We start from the raw sequence: 19,808 nt of genomic DNA on the forward strand, positions 1-19,808 counted from the left end.
CAGATCAACAAAAACATTTTATACTTCTATGAACCGAAGCTGATCCTGATACTTTGTTTCGTGGCAACACCTGTAGCTTGTAGGTGCAAGAATTTGCTTGGCCCTCTTCTGTGGATAATATGCCGACATGCCATCAAAACCGGTGCAAATTCTTACGTAAATCCCTTCTTGATAGCTATACAAAATCTTTCTTCTGTTGATCCACTCAAACTCGAGACCCACCTCACAGCACAAGTGCCCCTGGCCACCAAGCTACACCTGGTGGTTGAATAGAGGGACAAGTTGCTAATTTGTAAGGAATACTTTAATCTATATTATGGTACTATAATGTAAATTTTCTTTTCACCTCCACACGGCTACAGATGCCATTTTGGTACCACTGGGCTAAAACACATCGGTCTTTCTTGATAGCCATATATTTCATGCCTTCTTGTGTTGCCAAACAGAACATGCACAATTTCAAGTCCTGCTAACGTGTTCCAATAACTTGTCTCAGGAACATGACAAACCCGCACAAAACTGGATAAATCACGGTGGAGATATGCAGAACAGAAGATATGCAAATAAAGAAACCAAGATCAACCCACCAGCAGTTTCCAAGCTGTATTTCAGCAACACCAGCAATACTCAAAGGCACCCTTTATTTCCTGCCTGGAATGGCTACATATATGCCGTTCAAGCGTCTGATGGTTCACTGATTTAGAAGCAAAGCTTGCAAAACTTAGCAGGTGACCTGCTTAATTCAACTCTTCTCGCTTTTAATCCCATATCATCAAGATCTACTCCAACAATAGCAGGTGACCTGCTTATTATTGGGATTTTTATGGCCCTGCTTTTGTTTTTGCTGTCGAGCGATCGACTGGCAAGCTTGTGTGGTCAACCCAGCTTGAGACCCATTTTGCAGGTCTTACTACCTTGTCCGGAACTTATTACAAGGGGTTAGTCGTTCCTTTTCTTGCCTTGCCTCTAATGTTTGATGACCTAATTTTTGGTTAATTGGATAAGTTTAAGGCTCGAACTCTTTACCATTGAGTCAAAGCTGTCATTATAACTTACGTATTACTGAAGATATAGATGGAATCCATTTCCGTGCGCTTTGTATAAGGCAAGATAGAATGGTGTAAAATTGGATATACAAGTACAAGAGGGTTGGATTATATTTTTTATTTATTTTTAACTGGGCATTCTATGTTGGTACGTCAGCGAGAAGAAGTAGTAGGCCTCGAGTTGTGCTGTACATTTCGGAAAGCTTCTCAAAATTAGATGTCGAAACTGGCAAGATCTTGTGGAAAACATATATGCTACCTGCAGACCACAGCAGCATTATTCAACAATCAGAAACTAGCAGTAAGGACTAACAGTCTTTGACTGTTGGTCATTGCCTCAGATGTCCAAATCATCACAGGCCTAGGCTAGGGAAAAGGAGCAACACTTCTCCCCTAAGGGAAAGGGCCGTCTACATTGGCCTCAGTGGCCGAAAAAAGCTAGGGTTCATAACAGGAACCCTGAGCATGCCAGAATCAAAGAATCTAAATCAACCAACAAAGGAAGAACTCGAGGCCATCGAAGAATGGCAGGCCACTGACCACTTGGTCATGTCCTTACTAACCAACACAATGGAGCCTCAGATTGCCAGATTGTGTATGCTTCTGGCATCATCACAGGCAGTATGGAGCAAAGTTAAAAATTTATACGGCAAGGAATAAAATTACGCCCACATATTTAATCTAAAACAAGAATTAGCTCATCTCAATCAAGGAACCAGATCATGCACTAGCTATGCAACTGAGGTGCTGACTCGGTGGGAGGAACTTCAAAGTTACCTCCCACCCACAGTCGACCCCGAAGAAACACGCAAGAGGGAAGAATAAGACCTAGTCTATACGTACCTGGGCGGCCTCGACTCCACCTACGAAGCCCTCCGATCCCAAATCCTTCTGTCCAATAGTCTCCCTCAGCTTGACGCCGTCATCGCTCTCATACAACAAGAAGAGACAAGACGGGTCACTATGGGAATGAAACAGAACCAAGAAACAGAAGCAAAGGCCTTCGCTTCGCAATCGCGTGACACGGCTCGAGGGAAGGGGACGCTTACCAACGTCGAGCGGTGTGACCACTGCAAAAAGCAGGGTCATACCCACGAACGCTGTTGGCATCTCTACCCTCACCTCAGGCCGACACACAACAAGGGCGAGAGGGGGAGAAATGGCAGCAGGCGTGACAGGGAAGAGAGAAGAGGAGAGCCTCTTAGGTTTGGCGGCGTGGGGGTAAACACATCGAGCCCTAGACATATTGATGTGTTTACCAGGTCGGACCTCGTGAGCGGGTCGGACTTCTCTAGTTCAACCCGACCCAGTACCACACCTTATAGTCGACCCGACAGCCTAGACCAGCCCAGCAACAGCCCATGGGCTCACCCGGCCTCATTCAGTCACAACAGCCTATGGGCCAATCCGGCCCAATCCGGAGCACGGATGGGCCAACCGGGTCCGACCTCAATCATTAACCCGACCAAGTCGTACCAAATTGACAACTTCCAAATTTCATAAATTATCACTCAGCTTCAATCCCTTTTGCAGTCTCAGAATTCTCAAGGGTCAGGTTTGGTATCTCAACAACCCACAGGTTCTCTAAATAAAACCTCTACTTGGCTTATTGATTCTGGTGCAACCGATCACATGACCTGGGATTCAACAAAATTACACAATTTTGTTCCTATGAATTCCCAACACGTGATCGTTGCCAATGGAGATCGAGCAGAAATCTCTAGTTTTGGCTCATCTAACTTGTTTAATAAAATAATACCTAATATTCTTCTATCGCCTGCTTTTAAATCTAACTTACTTTCCGTTGGTAAAATAACCAAGACTTTAAATTGTAATGTTATTTTCTCACCATCTATTGTGATTTTTCAGGATCGAATCACGGGGAAGATGATTGGTGAGGGATATCTTCAAAATGACCTATACTACCTCACCACCCCTAGCCAGTGTCTAACCACAACCAATCCCTCCAACCACGGCTTGTTGATGCATAGACGGCTTGGGCATCCATCCGACAGAATTTTAAACCAACTTTTTTGTCTTAAAACAGATTAAAGTTGTTGTGATGTCTGCAAATTTTCAAAGCATACAAGATTACCTTTTCCATTATCGACTACTAAATCAGAAAAATTATTTGAATTAATCCACTCTGATGTTCGGGGACCTGCTCCCATCACCTCATACAATCACTTCCGCTATTTTGTTACTTTTATCGACGGTTACTCCCGAGTCACTTGGGTTTATTTACTAAAAGGAAAAATGATGTTTTTTCCTACTTTCTCAACTTTTTTCACTTTATTCAAAACCAGTACAACACCATAATTAAAATATTTCGCTCAGATAATGGTACTGAATATGTCAATAAAAACTTTTCTGAATTCTTCTCTTAAAAAGGAATTTTGTCAAACCACCTGCATTTATACCCCTGAACAGAATGGGGTTTCAGAAAGAAAAAATCAGCATCTTCTTGAGGTTACTTGCACTCTTCTTTTTCAAAACAATGTTTCTCATAGTTTTTGGTCGGATGCTCTCCTCACCGCAGCCTATCTCATCAACCGACTCCCCAGTCCCGTTCTCAAGAATCTCAGCCCTCTAGAACTTCTCAAACAAAGAAAAATCAAATTAAATCATCTTCGTGTATTTGGTTGCACAGCCTTTGTCCACATCAGACGTCAGCATAAACTAGCCCAAAGTTGTGCTCGAACTATCTTCCTTGGGTACTCCTCTGAAAAAAAAAGGGTACAAATGTTATGATCCCACCACCTATAAATCATATATTTCCCGAGGTGTAACATTCGATGAAACTACCCCTTACTTTCCTAATGACACCACGTCTCCCACAGAATTTTTTCTTTTTAACTCTTCCTTTTTTGACAGCACTCTTCAGGATCCTCTCTCTGGACAAGAGCAACCTCCCGTGCCTACCTCTAGCTCCCACCCTTCAGGGGGAGAGTCTTCCCTTCCTGGAGCAATTTTCTCAGGGGGAGATCATGAGTATGAATCATCTACAGAAGAAATTGCTCTACGAAGATCTACTAGACCAACCAGACCTCTTACTCGGTTAAAGGACTATGTGTCCAACTCGGTATCGTACCCTATTAATCGCTTTATTAATTATAACTCTGTATCATCTTCATATAGGACCTATTTAAATACTATCACATCACACACTGAGCCCACCTCTTTCTATGATGCCAACACCGATCCTAATTGGTGTAAGGCTATGAAAGAAGAGCTCCAGGCCCTGGAGAAAAATAAAACATGGGACCTTGTTACTCTGCCACCAAATAAAAAACCGGTCAGCTGCAAATGGGTGTATAAGGTCAAGTACAAGCATGATAGTACCATTGAAAGGTACAAAGCCAGACTGGTAGCAAAAGGCTTCACCCAAACTTATGGTGTGGATTACCAGGAGACCTTTGCTCCGGTGGCTAAAATGAGCACAGTTCGTATTCTGTTATCTGTTGCTACTAACTCAGGGTGGAGCCTATCCCAAATGGATGTCAAGAATGCATTTCTTCAAGGATCTCTAGCAGAAGAAGTGTACATGACCCTTCCACCAGATCACAAATCAGCCTCTGATCCTTCCCTGGTATGTAAGTTAAGAAAGGCAATCTACGGATTGAAACAGTCTCCAAGAGTATGGTATGCCAAGCTTAGTCAGTTTCTCTTAAAAATTAATTTCAGCAAGTGTATCTCTGATTCTTCTATGTTCGTTAAGCACACTCATACTTACACAATAATTATTCTAGTATATGTCGATGATATTATTATAACAGGAAATAATAATGATGAAATTGAGAAAGTAAAACAAAATCTAAAGGAGGAATTTGACATTAAGGACCTTGGTCAGCTAACTTACTTTCTTGGGATAGAAATAGCCAAATCTCATAAAGGGCTATTCCTATCTCAAAGAAAATATGTCCTTGATCTCCTAAAAGAAACAAGAAAGATAGGAGCCAAGCCCATAGATACCCCAATGGAAAAGAAACCCGGCTCAATCTAGAGGACGGCGACCCCTTAAGTGACATAGGTCACTACTAGCGCCTGGTAGGAAAATTAATCTACCTGACTGTTACCAGACCTGATATTAGCTATGCTGTTAGCATGATTAGCCAATTCATGCATGCTCCTCGTACCCCTCACTTAGATGTAGTTGATAGGATCCTAAGATACCTCAAAGGTTCTCCAAGTCAAGGTATTTGGGTGAAAAATAATAATAATACTAACAATGTTATAGGTTTTTCCGATACAGATTGGGCAGGTAGCTGTGACAGAAAGTCAACCTCTGGGTTCTGCATATTTGTAGGAGGAAATTTGGTTACTTGGAAAGGTAAAAAACAATCAGTAAAAGCAAGATCCAGTACTGAGGCTGAGTACAGAGCTATGGCATCAACAACCAGTGAGCTTGTTTGAATTAAGCAAGTGCTTACTGACATGGGAATAAAGTGCAAAGATCTGATGGAGATGCACTGTGACAACCAAGCAGCAAGGCACATAGCGTCAAATCCAGTCTTCCACGAAAGGACTAAATATATTGAAGTTGACTGTCACTTCATAAGGGAAAAAGTTCAGTCGGGAGAAATTGTAACTCCATTTGTCGGGAAGCCACGGGCAATTTGGCGGACATCTTCACAAAGGCCCTCGACAAAGCAAGTCACCAAAGACTTCTGAGCAAGATGAGTACTATGAATCTATTCGAACCCATCTTGAGGGGGAGTGTTGAAGCACCAAGAAATGACCCAGGACCAAAGACGCATTATTCAACAATCGAAACCAGTAAGGACCACCGGTCTTTGATGTTGGTCATTGCCTCAGATGTCCAAATCATCACAGGCCTAGGCTAGGGAAAAGGAGCAACACCTCTCCCCTAAGGGAAAGGGCTACTTCTACTCTTCCCTAGCTTGGAAAGTTAACGTTACAATATCAACAATAGGACCGTTGCAATAGAAAATTGTATATAACAGAAAGCTTATCATCCTTGTAATCTCAGAATAGTATACACTTAACAAAATCATCATTGATCACCCATTTTTCACACAACAACGACAATCGTGGATATACTAGAGCAGTTATATGGGGAAGTAGCCCATCAATTGACATATCTAGAAACCATGTTTATATTGCAACAGGAAACCTGTATTCAGCTCCTCTTCATGTACGCCAATGTCAAGAAATTCAGAATAATCAAACCACATCAAGCAATCCAGATAAATGTATTGAGCCTGATAACCATTCCAATTCAAAGCCCTTGATCTTGACTCTGGAGAAATCAAGTGGTATAAATAGTTAGGAGGATATGATGTTTGGTTTGCAGCTTGCAACAAACTTTCAACCCCTAATTGCCCTCCTGGCGCCAATCCGGATGCTGATTTTTTAGAAGCACCAATGATGTTAAGCATTTATGTCAATGGGACTATGCAAGGTTTAGTTGTTGCCATTCAGAAAAGTGGCTTTGCCTGGGCTGTGGATCGCATTACTGGTAGCCACATCAGGTCAACTGTAAGTATCTTTAAGCTCAGTTTGCCAGAGCTGTGCATAAATTCCAAGAATTCAAATTGCAACTTTCCAATATATAATTTAGCTAAGCAAAAACTACGGTGTAGGAAGCTGGACCTGGAGGACTCGGAGGTGGAGGATACTGGGGGGCGGCAATCGACGAAAAGCGAGTATACACCAACATAGCTAACTCAGAAAGCAAAATTTTCACTCTGAAACCATCCAAGAAGAACACAACAGCTGGTGGATGGGTGGGCATGGATGCTAAGAATGGTGAAATCCTATGGTCAGTAGGTGATCCAAGCAATGGAACAGCTAGTGATCCTGTTACCATTGCTAATGGTGTCCTCTTTGGAGGTTCAACATATAAGAAAGGACCAATTTATGCACTGAATGCAAGAAATGGTAGAATACTTTGGTTACATGAAACTGAAGCTTCAATATATGGAGGTGTGTCAGTGAGTGATGGGTGTGTCTATTTTGGTAATGGATATAGAGGATTTGTGGCAGGAACCTCACTCCTTGCCTTCTGCATCTCTTGAATTATATTAACAGCTCCACGTTTCATTGCATATCCACAATTGAAGAGCAATAGAAAAAAAAGTTTTCATAAGAATGATTGAAGACGTGTAACCTGCTTAATTTGCACTTTGAATATCCTCTGCAAATGAAAATGAAAAAGATGAGCATAAACCCTATCCGACAACTTGGTAAGATCAAGTGGAAAGACAAATAAAGATTTTATTTATTTATTTTGTTATGAATTCTTAAGCTCCAGAATGTTAAGTTTGGAATAAATAAATAAGATCTATTAATTACCCATTAGCTATTAAGAATGACCAAGTTGGAGTAGGAAATACAATAAGTATTAGATAATTTCACTTTATTTTTATATTTTAATTCATTAATTTATTTTAACTAAAATGTTATTTCACATATTTATTATTTATATAATATTTTAAAAATTAAGAAGGTCGTGATTATTCTAATACAACCCATTAATTTGAACATAATTAAAAGAAATAATTGGATTTTACAGTTTCAAAAAAGAAAGTATTTATTTCTAATAAAAGAAGAAAGAAAAATTTGCGATACATTTAAAGCCGGTAATTTTGTCTAATATAAATACTGTCATAAATTTTTTAAAAAATTCTGAAAAATTCTAAAATAGAACTAATGAAATTAACAGCAGATACGATTTTCTAAGACTTTTAAATAAAAGAAATATACTAATTCCTAATATTATAAAGAACTTATAATATAATTTTACTTTTAACAGATTTATAATATAATTTTATTTTCCTGGATTGACTCTTAAAATTCTTTAATAAAAAGCGAGGTATCAGTTCAAGTAATTTATAATAGGGTTAATTATTTTAAATATTATACTAATAGATTCTTTTGCTTTTAATAATTAATTATAATATTTTTATTTTTAAATTCTATTAAATTATTATATTCTTTTGTAAAAAATAATCGTTACTTTAAATATAATATCCAAAATACCTTTAATATATTTTAATATCCTCAAAATTTATCAAATTACACTAGCAAATTGCTATATTTTTAATAATTAACTTTAATATTCTCTCATTTTATTATATTAAACTATTACATCCTTAATTAAAAATAATATTAAAAAATAAAAATACCAACTTTTTTAAAATATTAAAATAACAATTTTTCCTTATTAAATTCCTCTAGAATTTATTTATATATCTAAGAAAATATAATATATCACTAATTATTTAAATTTCTTAGTAACTTATAACTTTAATTTTTGAATATAGATATAGTTAATTAACTTTAAAATATAAAAACGATTAATATTGTATTATTAATCTTTAAATTATTATTTGAAATTTTTTTAATATATGTATAAAATCTGAATTAATTATTTTAGCATTTCGGAGAAAAATATTAGAATTAATTATTAAAAACAGAGAGATCTATTAGTGCTATTTGATAAAATTCAGAGATATTAAAATTTCTCTATTTATAAAAGTATCATTGGCATATTAAATAAAAATAATAATTGACTAACTGAAAAATTTGATAAAATAAGATAATAGTTAATTTCATCAAATGATAAGAATATTATAACTAAGTATTATAAACAGAGGGACTTATTAGTATAATATAATAAATTTCAATGAGGTTAAAATAAATAACCCTCTATAATATGGTCTGTATCGTACTGAACTCTTAAATTTAATAAATTCCTATTTATATACTTTTTTTAATATTTATGTATATAGGTTGAGTGAACGGTTTTCTTATGGGTTGAATGAATGTTTAAGTTGTGTGTAAAATAAATAAATTTTATAAGTTTCTATTAAATCAATTTTTATATTCAGTTTTAATGCGTTTGATTTGTATAAAAAATATTTAAATTTTCGGCTCTTTAAATTCATGAAATTTAAGCTTCTAAGTGGATTATAAATTTATGAGCATTTTCTTTATTATGATAGAAATACTATTTTTTAAATATTTTATATTCTCTTCTATCTCTTTTTTTTCTCTTTCTTATTTGAATTATTATTTAATATATATATATATATATATATATATATATATATATAATCAATATTTTACATATAAACTACTTACAAATTTATTTAATTTGAAATAAATTCTATATTTATTATATAATATAACAAAACAAAAATTATTTGTAAATTTTCATTTCATTAAATGTTAGTCAATCAATGGCATAGTCCAATTGTAAGATTTGAAAATTTCAAATTATTGAAAGAGATGAATATCTTTTATTATATAATAAAAAGATAAATTGTTTAATATGAAAAACAGGGATGAAAGTGTCTAGTAAGGTAAACCCAAGGATGTTACCGCCTTCTCAAAATAAAAGAAGGATGTTATCGAAATTAATCCCAAACGAAATTCTAAAAGAAAAAAAAGAAAAAGTTTTACGACGTCGTCATTTCTTATTCAACCAAACTTTGGTTTGGCTTCACAGGGCCAGTAGCGGCTTTCTGGTACTGCTCCAGAGCTCCGTATGGGTTTTTCACATGGGGTTTCAAAAACCCTAAAATCGCCAAAATCCCTATCTCTTCTGCGATCATATTATTCAAAATTCAACCCATACCCTTCTATATTCGGATTAAACGACCACCGTTTTGGCTTAATAAAACATGATTATTGCTCTAATACGCGCAAGGAGAACATCAATCCTATAGATTTGAGCAAGTATCCTACTGAACGAATTAGAAATTTCTCGATAATTGCACATGTTGACCATGGAAAGTCAACGCTAGCTGACCGGCTTTTGGAGCTCACTGGAACCATTAAAAGAGGCCATGGTCAGCCTCAGTACCTCGATAAATTGCAGGTATATTATATATGAATGAAACAGAAGCAGTAGCTTTTTTATTGGTTTGATTAATAAGCAAAAGTGTAAACATATAGGTGGTTTTTATTTTACTAGGTTTCTAATAATTCTTTTGAGTTTCATGTAGGAAAAGTGAATTATTTCAATAATGTTGATCAAAAAGTGTTCCCTAATCGAAAATATGCATTTCTGCACCCTAATGAAAATGGGAATGAAATTATCTAAACTCATACATAGTGCTTGGAAACTCCAAGTCAATCTGAGGAAGAGTAGTTTCTAAAATTCAACTCTCTGAACCTAAATAAACGAAACTGTTTTGGAAGCAATGAAATATTTCCACACAAAGGTGACATGATTTGCAAGAATTCAATTCTCATATTCTATTCTAAACAAGCCATTAAACAATTGAAGTGTGAGGTCATGACATTGGACCTTGAGTTGTACATTATTCAAATTAGTTTGCGTAGTGTGATATTATTTGAATATGGGTTGGTCAAGTACATGAAATGGGAACGGGAACACTTTATTATAAGTGTTCATAGTGTTCAAATTGAATTCTTTATTGGAAACTACTGATTGCATGATCTCTAAGGAACACTACATTTCAGTGAAAGGAGCTGTCTTTGGTTTCATTTATAAGAGGGCTTTGATGGGGATAGTATTGGTTTGTTACAAAAGAGGAGATTGATGGCTGTATAATAAGATGAAATCATTGGAATAAGTTAGTAAGTACATCTAGGGCTTATTTTAAATGTAAGCACCAGAAAACTACTGAGTTGTGAGATCTCATAGATAATGACTCCAGTTAGTCTCGTGCAATATTATGGTTACTCGTTTGCATTTTAATTGCTTAACTAGAAAGGTTTTGACTTTTTCCAATTTTCTGATCTTAATTCGTATAATATATATATGACTAAATTTGGATTGTCTTAGGTAGAGAGAGAAAGGGGAATAACTGTTAAAGCTCAAACAGCTACCATGTTCCACAAGTACAACTTTCATGGACCCAATATTGGTGATGCACATGAACCACCTACATTTCTACTAAATCTAATTGATACACCTGGTCATGTCGATTTCAGCTATGAAGTATCAAGATCATTAGCAGCATGCCAGGGTGCCCTTTTGGTTGTGGATGCTGCCCAAGGTGTTCAGGCACAGACTGTAGCTAATTTTTATCTGGCTTTTGAATCTAACCTGACAGTAATACCTGTCATTAACAAAATAGACCAGCCAACCGCGGATCCTGATCGTGTCAAAGCTCAATTAAAATCAATGTTTGATCTTGAACCCAGTGATTGCCTCTTAACATCTGCCAAAACAGGGCAGGGTCTCGAACAAGTCCTTCCTGCAGTCATAGAACGAATACCTTCCCCTCCTGGGTATAGTAATTCACCTCTGCGTATGTTATTGCTGGACTCTTATTATGATGAGTACAAGGGAGTAATCTGCCATGTCGCAGTTGTGGATGGCATGCTGCGGAAGGGAGATAAGATTTCATCTGCAGCAACTGGCCATTCATATGAGATTCTGGATGTTGGATTCATGCATCCTGAACTTACTCCAACTGGAATTCTTCTAACCGGACAAGTGGGGTATGTGGTGAGTGGGATGAGATCAACCAAAGAAGCACGTGTTGGAGACACTTTGTATCATAGCCGAACCAGTGTAGAACCTCTACCAGGTATAGAGCCATCATCTTTTTTTCTACTGCTGATGCTTGTTAATCCCTTAATCATGATGCTGGAAAGTCCATGCAAAGTCTGTCTCCTTCATCTATATCAATTTCTCTGAGGAACTGATTTATCTTCACATACTCCTGTAAAAAGATCGTCACTATTGTAGCGTTTTTTTGAATATTTTGTCTGTTGCGAAAGACATAGAGAAATGTCGCTTCCCACTTCATGGTATAATGATGTATTCATGGTATAGTGTGAAGGAAGGAACAAGATAAATTTTTATGGCTGATATTTAAATTCACAGCTGCAGTCATAATATTCTCACTTTTATTTATGTTTCTCCAATTGTAGGTTTTAAACCTGCAAAACATATGGTGTTCTCTGGTCTTTATCCAGCTGATGGGTCTGATTTTGATGCGCTTAACCATGCAATAGAGAGATTGACGTGCAATGATGCGAGTGTCTCTGTTACTAAAGAGAGTAGTTCTGCACTTGGCCTGGGTTTTAGGTGCATCTCTTACTACTAAATTTCTTTTTTTTTTTTGGTTATTTCCACAGGAATTTCTTTTTTAAAGTCTCTTGTACTTTCATCCTGCAACTCCATTATTTTACTGGTTTTATCTGTAGGTGTGGTTTCTTAGGCTTACTTCACATGGATGTTTTTCATCAGCGGCTTGAACAGGTGATGTTTCCCTTGTTATTATTCTTCCTAGCAGAAAATTAAATTCCTGCTTTCTGGTGATAAGATATTACTCTTGTTGAATGTAATTATTGTTGTAGAACATAATAATTAGAAAAAGCATTTCTAATCAACAGGAATATGGAGCTCATGTCATTTCTACCGTTCCAACTGTCCCTTATATTTTTAAGTATTCCGATGGAAGGTGCGTCTCATCCTGTCTCTGTAGTTTCTAAATCTGCCATCTCTTATCTTTTACCCAACAGTACATGTTGGTGCCTTTGCTAGCAAAGTACAAGTTCAAAATCCTGCTGCATTGCCTTCAAACCCCAAGAAACGAGTTACTGCTAGTTGGGAACCTACAGTTGTTGCTACAATTATCATCCCTAGTGAGTAAGCTCTCATACTGTCACTGTCCCTCTGCATTATGACTTAGCTATTCTTTAGCATGCCTATTAGTAAGTACTAACTCATCCATTTTTCGTTTCTCTGTATAAGGTATGTGGGGCCTGTTATTACCCTTTGTTCTGAGCGGAGAGGACAGCAGTTGGAGTATTCATTTATTGACAGGTAATTTTATGTGCCAGATCAAATTAGTTGCCAGTTATTGCCTGTAGTTTAATTAATAGATTTTATTATATGCTACTTTTGTCTACTTACTGCACATTGACTCTTTCATACTCTAGCCCACAATTAGGCTACTAATAATCATTTTGTCTTATCTATCAAGCCAACGAGCCTTTATGAAGTATCGCCTACCATTGAGGGAAATTGTTGTTGATTTTTACAATGAGCTGAAGAGTATAACATCAGGATATGCTTCATTTGATTACGAGGATTCAGAGTACGTACTCTCTTTCTCTCTCTCTCTCTCAAACACAAACATGCATGTCAAACGGAGACTATATTTATTTGCATGGTAAGAAGTGATGCCACTAAATAGATGTTCAGCCATAGAAAGGCCAATAAATAGATGTTCAGCCATAGAAAGTTTTAGCTGCATGTTACTTATTTTGCCAATTGGTTTTGCCCAATCATCCAAACTTCCTTTAGTGACAAGCCTCAATGCACTGTGCAAATGCTCTTCCATGTTGCTATTTTAGGGCATTGTTCTGGTGCTGCTTAAATTTGGATTATTATGTCAGTAGAATGGATCCTTAAAATTAAAATTGGAGAAGGGAGGTGGCAATTTCTATGCTTTCACTTTGCAGGATTTTTAATCTTGTTTTTTCTTTTATCTCTACTCGTTTGACATTACTGATCGATGTCATTAACAGATATCAAGAAGCTGAATTGGTGAAACTTGATATCCTCTTAAATGGTCAACCAGTTGATGCAATGGCAACCATTGTCCACAATTTGAAGGCACAGCGTGTTGGTCGTGAGCTGGTGGACAAACTGAAGAAGTTCATTGATAGGTTTCTAATTGCAACTTTTGTTGCTTCCATATTAATATTTTCTTCTTCTTCACAGTAGTCTGATGTTCTTATTTTGAGCAGGCAAATGTTTGAGATAACCATACAAGCTGCAATTGGGTCAAAGGTTGTTGCAAGGGAAACGTAAGTAGTATAATGTGTTTTTTTGGGATGTTTGTGTCTTCAGGTTATCATTTTAGTTCTTGATAATTTCCTCAATACAAAAAAGCAGCATTAGTGATTTCAGTCTCTATATTTATGAATAAATCAGTAGATATTGCATCCGGTATTTGAGCTTTAACTACTATTCATCATCATCTCTCCTTACTGTGCATTAGGATTTCAGCTATGAGGAAAAATGTTCTTGCTAAGTGTTATGGTGGGGATGTTACCCGGAAAAGGAAGCTTTTAGAAAAACAAAAAGAAGGCAAGAAGCGAATGAAGCGTGTTGGTTCTGTTGATATACCACAGGAGGCTTTCCATGAATTACTGAAAGTGTCATAGAGAAATATATCAAATAATTGACCATGTATTGGACAATGCTGGTAAGGCAACAGGCTGTCTTCTTTTATCTTTAGATTTTACTCACACCCTATGAAAATAATGAATATGAGATGAAAATTCATGAGGGAGCTGGAATGATATATTTTTTATAGTATTTTTATTTATTCCCAAGCAATTTTGATTTTGTAGATTTGTCATGTGGATCATATTTTTGAAAGCAGGCTTCAGTTTTAGTCGAGGCCTCTTGCTGCAATTTTTCTTCTCTATAAAAGTTTTCAGTTGTGAGAAATTTTCCCAAGCTTTCAGGAAAACCTAATTCTGGAGGCACTCTTGTTGAAGGCTAAGAAAAAAGTATGGAAGAAACGGAAGCGAAGACGAGAAAAAGCAAAAACAAGGCATGTGAAGAAGCACAATCAGTCAGATTCTGCTTTGGTCCTTCTTCCCAAGTTATGCTTCTAGACAATCATCTGAGCTTATCCCGTAAGGAACTTTCTCAATTCCATCAGAAATCGACCGTTTCTTTGCGTAACCAATGGCGGCTTTTCTCCATTAATCATGCGCAATAAATTTTTGCTAATGTCTAGCTAGGCAAAGTTGTACCAGTTTTGTGTGCTTTTCTAGAATTACTTCTTAAGTTCGCCTGATTTGTTTAAATTATTTTCAAATTCAAACATGTTATGCATTTAGACTTTGCAAAGGGGCAACTAAAGTATAGCCTGAAAGTCTCACATTCGTAGTGATAAATAATCTTAACCTTATCAATTCTTAATTTTTGCTTATTATTATATTGCCTACAGCATCGTCGTTCCAGATATTTACCGGTAATATCCAACAGTAAAAAATTTTAAATTATATTTTTTTTCAATCACTGATTTGGTGCCTTAAGATTCCAAAGATTTTAAAAGATTTAATAATTTTACTTTTTAGTTATTACCTTAATATTTTAAAATTTTGTATAACTTTCAAAATCTTGAATATTTTCATTCAAACAGGCTGAGAGTTACGACAGATTAAAGAAGTTTAACGTTACAGTCAAAGATCTAAAGAGATTCAAAATTACAATTGAAGACGTGAACTGGCATGGAATTTGAACATTGGATAAACGTACGGCATTCTTCAGGAATTGATGATAGTTACCCTCTTAAAATTAGTTTTAATTGAATAAACACTTAATTTACTCATTAATGAAGACCCATCAAGCCGTCAGAAATTTAGATTCATCACTGCGTTCTCTAAACTAATGTGTACCAATTATTTGAGAGAATCACACTTCACTACAAATTTAGACCATAATTCTGTGGATGCCAAGCCAATTTTTCCCATTTATTTTAATTATAATTTTGAAGCAAACAAGAATTCATCTAAGAGATGAAACCCAAATACAAGTCAAGATAACAATTTAAGAATTAGTAATATAAATTATGATCAGTTATATTATGGATTCTGTAAACAAAATAAAATAAAATCCACCGACAAGAAGCGCATGCATGTGTCAAAAAATTAGAAGTCAAAGTAAGTTCTTTCATTTTTCAATTGGAAATATAGTCAACATTTACCCGCATTTATCATGCCTGTAAATTTGACAACCACCAACTTCTGCACCTTCATTTTATTTCTTCACAAATGTACTACAGCTTATGCCCATGAAAGAAAGAAAATTTACTTTTACACTTTCATCTTCTGTTTGAATACTAATCTATCTACTGATACAAAATGGCATAAAAGCACTGTTAAAGATAAGAAAACAGCATTAATCTTTTTTTTTTAATTTTGCCATTTTCTTACATTTAACACTTACTGTGTATATGCGTATATCAACTCTTATGATCCTTGTCATTATTAGTAGACGTAGGTGCACTGTTAAAGATAGAAAAAGGCAATGCTGCAGACTGAAGCAGACTTCCCATTTGGGAAGTTGAAGATGACAAGCCGTTGAAATAGCTTGATGCACATGATCCTTTCCCATTCTGGGTCAATGAGTTAATAGTAGAATTTGCCTGATTATTAGGCTCACCTAACTTCAAACTCTGACCAAAACTCTCTGCAACCACCCCTTTGCTTGGACTTGCACTTGCACCTGTACTGCTTCCCATCACTGATGAAATTGCTGCAGCTATGACAGTCCTGAAGCTTGGATCAGATGTTATTGCCTTGGTTAAGGTTTCTGTCAAAGCTTGCTGAGAAGCTGTTGCAGGCTGATACATTTGGTGGTTTTGTTTGCCTAGACTACTCACTAAGGACCCAATACTATTATAACTTTGGTATCCATTGCCCCAAACAGTTGGTAATATGCTGGACTCTGCGGAAGAAAAGTTAAGACTTGTTGATGGAAATCTTGATGATGAAGTTGAAGAGAACAACCTATTGAAAGGAGTAGTAGATGAAGTGGATGATGGAGAGGTAGTAAGGTCTAAAGTAATTGTTGGGAATAATGGTGAAGAAGGGTTTGCTAAGTAGAACTGTTTTGTTCTTGAATTGTCATGGAGGCTGAAGTTTAATCCATTGAGGTGATCATGAGTAGCAGGAGTTGCGAAGGTGGCATGGGAAGTGACGCCTGGCTGTGAGGAGGAAGAACCTGATAATAACATGGAAGCAGCTGCTGATGTTGTGGAAGCCATAGCTGTGGCTGTGACAGGAAGTGGATGATTGTGGGTTCCTTCATAAGTAGTTATCAGGATGGACATGTCCTCAGCACATCGTTGCACCTGGAGTCATGTTTTATAAATTATTAGCATAAGTTCTTAATTAAGTTTAGAAAAATTAGTGTTTAACCTGCGTTGCATTGATAAATATAATTTAATAAATTTTTTAATATTAAATATTAATTTATAAAATTTTAAAAATAATTATAAATTAGATATTTTTTAAATTTTTTAATTTTTATAAAAATTTATTAATATAATAATATAAAAATTATTTTAGAATTATTTATTAATTAATTCTAATATTATATAAATTAATATATCAATATTATTATTTTTATTATAATTGATATTATTATTTTTAAAGATTAACAATATATAATATAATTAAAAATTAATTTTATTATTAAATATAATATTAAAAATATAATTTAAGATATTATTTTGTAAAATTATTATCTAATTATAAAATTAATTTATTTTTTAATATAATATTAAATAAAATTAACATGCTATTTGTTAAGAATAAATTAATATTATTATTTGATTAGAGAATTATTTATCAATTAATATAATATTAAAATATAATTAATATACTATTTTTATTATTAGAAACTTTCGTTATTGAGTTAGCCATATACTTTACATGTTTTTAGCGATTCACATGGCATCATTAAATGCGTATTTAATTAAAAATATAATTTATGAACTAATAAATTAATAGAAAAAATTATAAAAATTATATATAAATTTAAATTTCATATATCAAGAATAAATATAAATATATAAAAAAATTAAATCTAAAAATTAATATATATATATATATATATATATATATATATATTATTGAATAAGATCGCGACATGGGTTAACCTCTCATATGTATATCTAGTTGTTTAATAGAGGATAAGTCTCATTATCTGTGAGAAGACTACCGCACATGCCAATCCTATTTGATAACTATTCTTAAATTTAATTAGGCTTTTCATAATTAAACCGATTAGAATCTTAAATATATCTTATGAAAGATAATAAATAAATCTTTAAATGTATTCTAGTGAGTTTATAGAAAAAGAAAGAAATTTTTATTTAAGTTTTGCGTATATTTAGATAATTGACACATATTTTATTATTTAATACTAATGAATATGTGTTAATTATCGGTGGACTTGTCACAAGGTAGAGACATACACCAAATGTAAACAAAAAAATTTCAAAAAAACAATAATAATTTCAAACTAAATTTTGCAGAAAACTTCTAAATAGAAAAAAAAAAAAAAAAAGACAATATACCTGTTTTCTAACAGGGCAGGCTGGTGCAACTGTGCAGCGGTAGTATGCTCGCGGGCATGGATTTCCTTTAGAAATTTTCTGTCCATATTTCCTCCATTGGCATCCATCGTTCATCTGATATCAGGAATAATTATACTTTAGCTACAATCCATTAATTCACTGATAAGAACGAAAAATATGTACTAGTAATTATAAAGACGGATTCAATGATATCTGATACTAACCGTTGGTGTGTCGCATCTAGCTCTCACACAAACCCTAGCTCTTTTCACATTGCTTTGCTGTGCAACCTCATCATCTATACTTCTCTTTGGATTAACCTTACTTGGTGGCCATGTCTCTCCTGCTTCATCTTCCTTTACTTCTTCTAAGCTATTCCCGGAGCTAGGATTCGAAACAAGCTCCGTCGCGTCCAAACCAAGACTAAGTTTAGCCTTCAACTCTTCATCTTCTCTACAACTTTTGCTAGAGTTGCTCCCTGACTGCTTCTCATCTTTCTTAGGCTCGCATGGAGGTGGAGTTCTTCCTAGGCAAAGTGACACGAGCTCGTGTTCTTCAGTTTCGTTGTGGTTAGACGGAGTTGAATCTGAAGATTTCTTGCAAGTTTCTTGTTGAAAGATGTTAAAGAAGCGCAGCATGAGAGACTGGTAATCTTTTTCTACTTGTTTTAGCATCTTCTTTAATCTTTCATTTTCTTCCCTCACTTCCCCCATTTCTGCTTTGGCAGACTCGAGGACATCCACCTGTATCAACCAAAATATTATCAGAGAGGTTTAGGAGAGACAGATTGTATCAACCATTTTCCTTTCTATCTTTGGATCAGAGATCTATTATAAAAGGAAAACAAAAGCTAAAAACATAAAACCAGGAGAAACAGAAAAAGATTATTGTCATATGATTTTTTCAGAATAAATATGAAAAGTTATATTGATATGATCAGATGGTAAGTAATATGTTACAATATATAATATAGAAAGAAAGAATAAAAGGAAAAGAGAGAATAAAGCAACACCCGATCTTGTTTGGATTTAGTAGAAAAGGGATATATACAGATAATTAAGAATAAAGAACACACCGAGAAGTAAAAGCTTTGTATGTTTAATTTACCTCTTTGCTGTTGCTTGAGCCCTCGTTGCTGGATGAAGATGGCTTCACGCTATGATCCTGTATATGTCCTCCAATCTCAACCTTTAATCATATAATTAATAAGTACCAAACAATCAGTCATTGATTATTTCAATAATTCAAATTGATTAACATAACATATGAATTTGTGTTTTGTGTACCTTATTATCATTCTTAACCTGTAAACTGAAACCACCTTCGTGGCTAATCAAATCAACAGTAGCACCAGAATTGGGCATTTTCTCTTGAGACAAAGCTTAATTAAAAGCCAAGAGATATGGATATTTTGCCTTTTCTTTTTTATGGACTGGCCATGTCCATTGGCCACTTCTTATAATAGAAGCTGTAAAGTCTTCCTGACTTTTAGTACAATTAAACTAATAAACAAATTGAAATCCCAGTGCTCATCTGTCTATTACGCAGATATACAAAAATGTCAACACCTCTGCTATTATTTAATTATTACAATAGAAACAGAAATTAAAGAGTAGACAAATCTGGAACAATTCAGCTTCAACTTCAACTTGTTCCACAGATAAGACCCAGACTAAAGAGGGGAGAGAGAGAGCTAAATTATCTG

At 35.0% G+C, this 19,808-nt stretch overlaps 2 protein-coding genes and 1 pseudogene across 8 annotated transcripts; 2 read left to right on the top strand and 1 right to left on the bottom strand.

The window, feature by feature from the left end:
• The first annotated feature begins 308 nt into the window (after window positions 1–308).
• LOC8276039 lies at window positions 309–7,222 on the top strand (annotated as a pseudogene).
• Window positions 7,223–9,390: 2,168 nt separating this feature from the next.
• LOC8276038 (translation factor GUF1 homolog, mitochondrial) lies at window positions 9,391–14,937 on the top strand. 7 transcript variants are annotated; one of them, XM_015718218.3, is made up of 12 exons: window positions 9,410–9,891; window positions 10,825–11,575; window positions 11,922–12,078; window positions 12,198–12,252; window positions 12,387–12,454; window positions 12,538–12,642; window positions 12,748–12,819; window positions 12,980–13,093; window positions 13,527–13,667; window positions 13,749–13,808; window positions 14,003–14,209; window positions 14,390–14,937. In XM_015718218.3, the coding sequence occupies exons 1-11, from the start codon at window positions 9,559–9,561 to the stop codon at window positions 14,166–14,168; spliced, it is 2,022 nt and encodes a 673-aa protein (XP_015573704.2). In that variant the 5' UTR covers window positions 9,410–9,558; the 3' UTR covers window positions 14,169–14,209; window positions 14,390–14,937. The 7 variants fall into 7 exon arrangements, with proteins under 7 accessions (XP_015573707.2, XP_015573704.2, XP_048230458.1 ...); XM_048374501.1 differs by having other exon boundaries at window positions 14,508–14,937; XM_015718219.3 differs by having other exon boundaries at window positions 9,411–9,891; window positions 14,468–14,937.
• Window positions 14,938–15,668: 731 nt separating this feature from the next.
• LOC8276036 (probable WRKY transcription factor 72) lies at window positions 15,669–19,564 on the bottom strand. Its single transcript, XM_002517435.4, has 5 exons — window positions 19,390–19,564; window positions 19,211–19,291; window positions 18,328–18,846; window positions 18,104–18,217; window positions 15,669–16,873 (listed from the first exon to the last, which is right to left on the bottom strand). Exons 1-5 carry the CDS (start codon window positions 19,465–19,467, stop codon window positions 15,983–15,985), a joined length of 1,683 nt encoding a protein of 560 aa, XP_002517481.1. The 5' UTR covers window positions 19,468–19,564; the 3' UTR covers window positions 15,669–15,982.
• Between the last annotated feature and the right edge of the window lie 244 nt (window positions 19,565–19,808).

Source organism: Ricinus communis, chromosome 5 (genome assembly GCF_019578655.1).
Source record: "Ricinus communis isolate WT05 ecotype wild-type chromosome 5, ASM1957865v1, whole genome shotgun sequence".
NCBI lineage: Eukaryota > Viridiplantae > Streptophyta > Magnoliopsida > Malpighiales > Euphorbiaceae > Ricinus > Ricinus communis.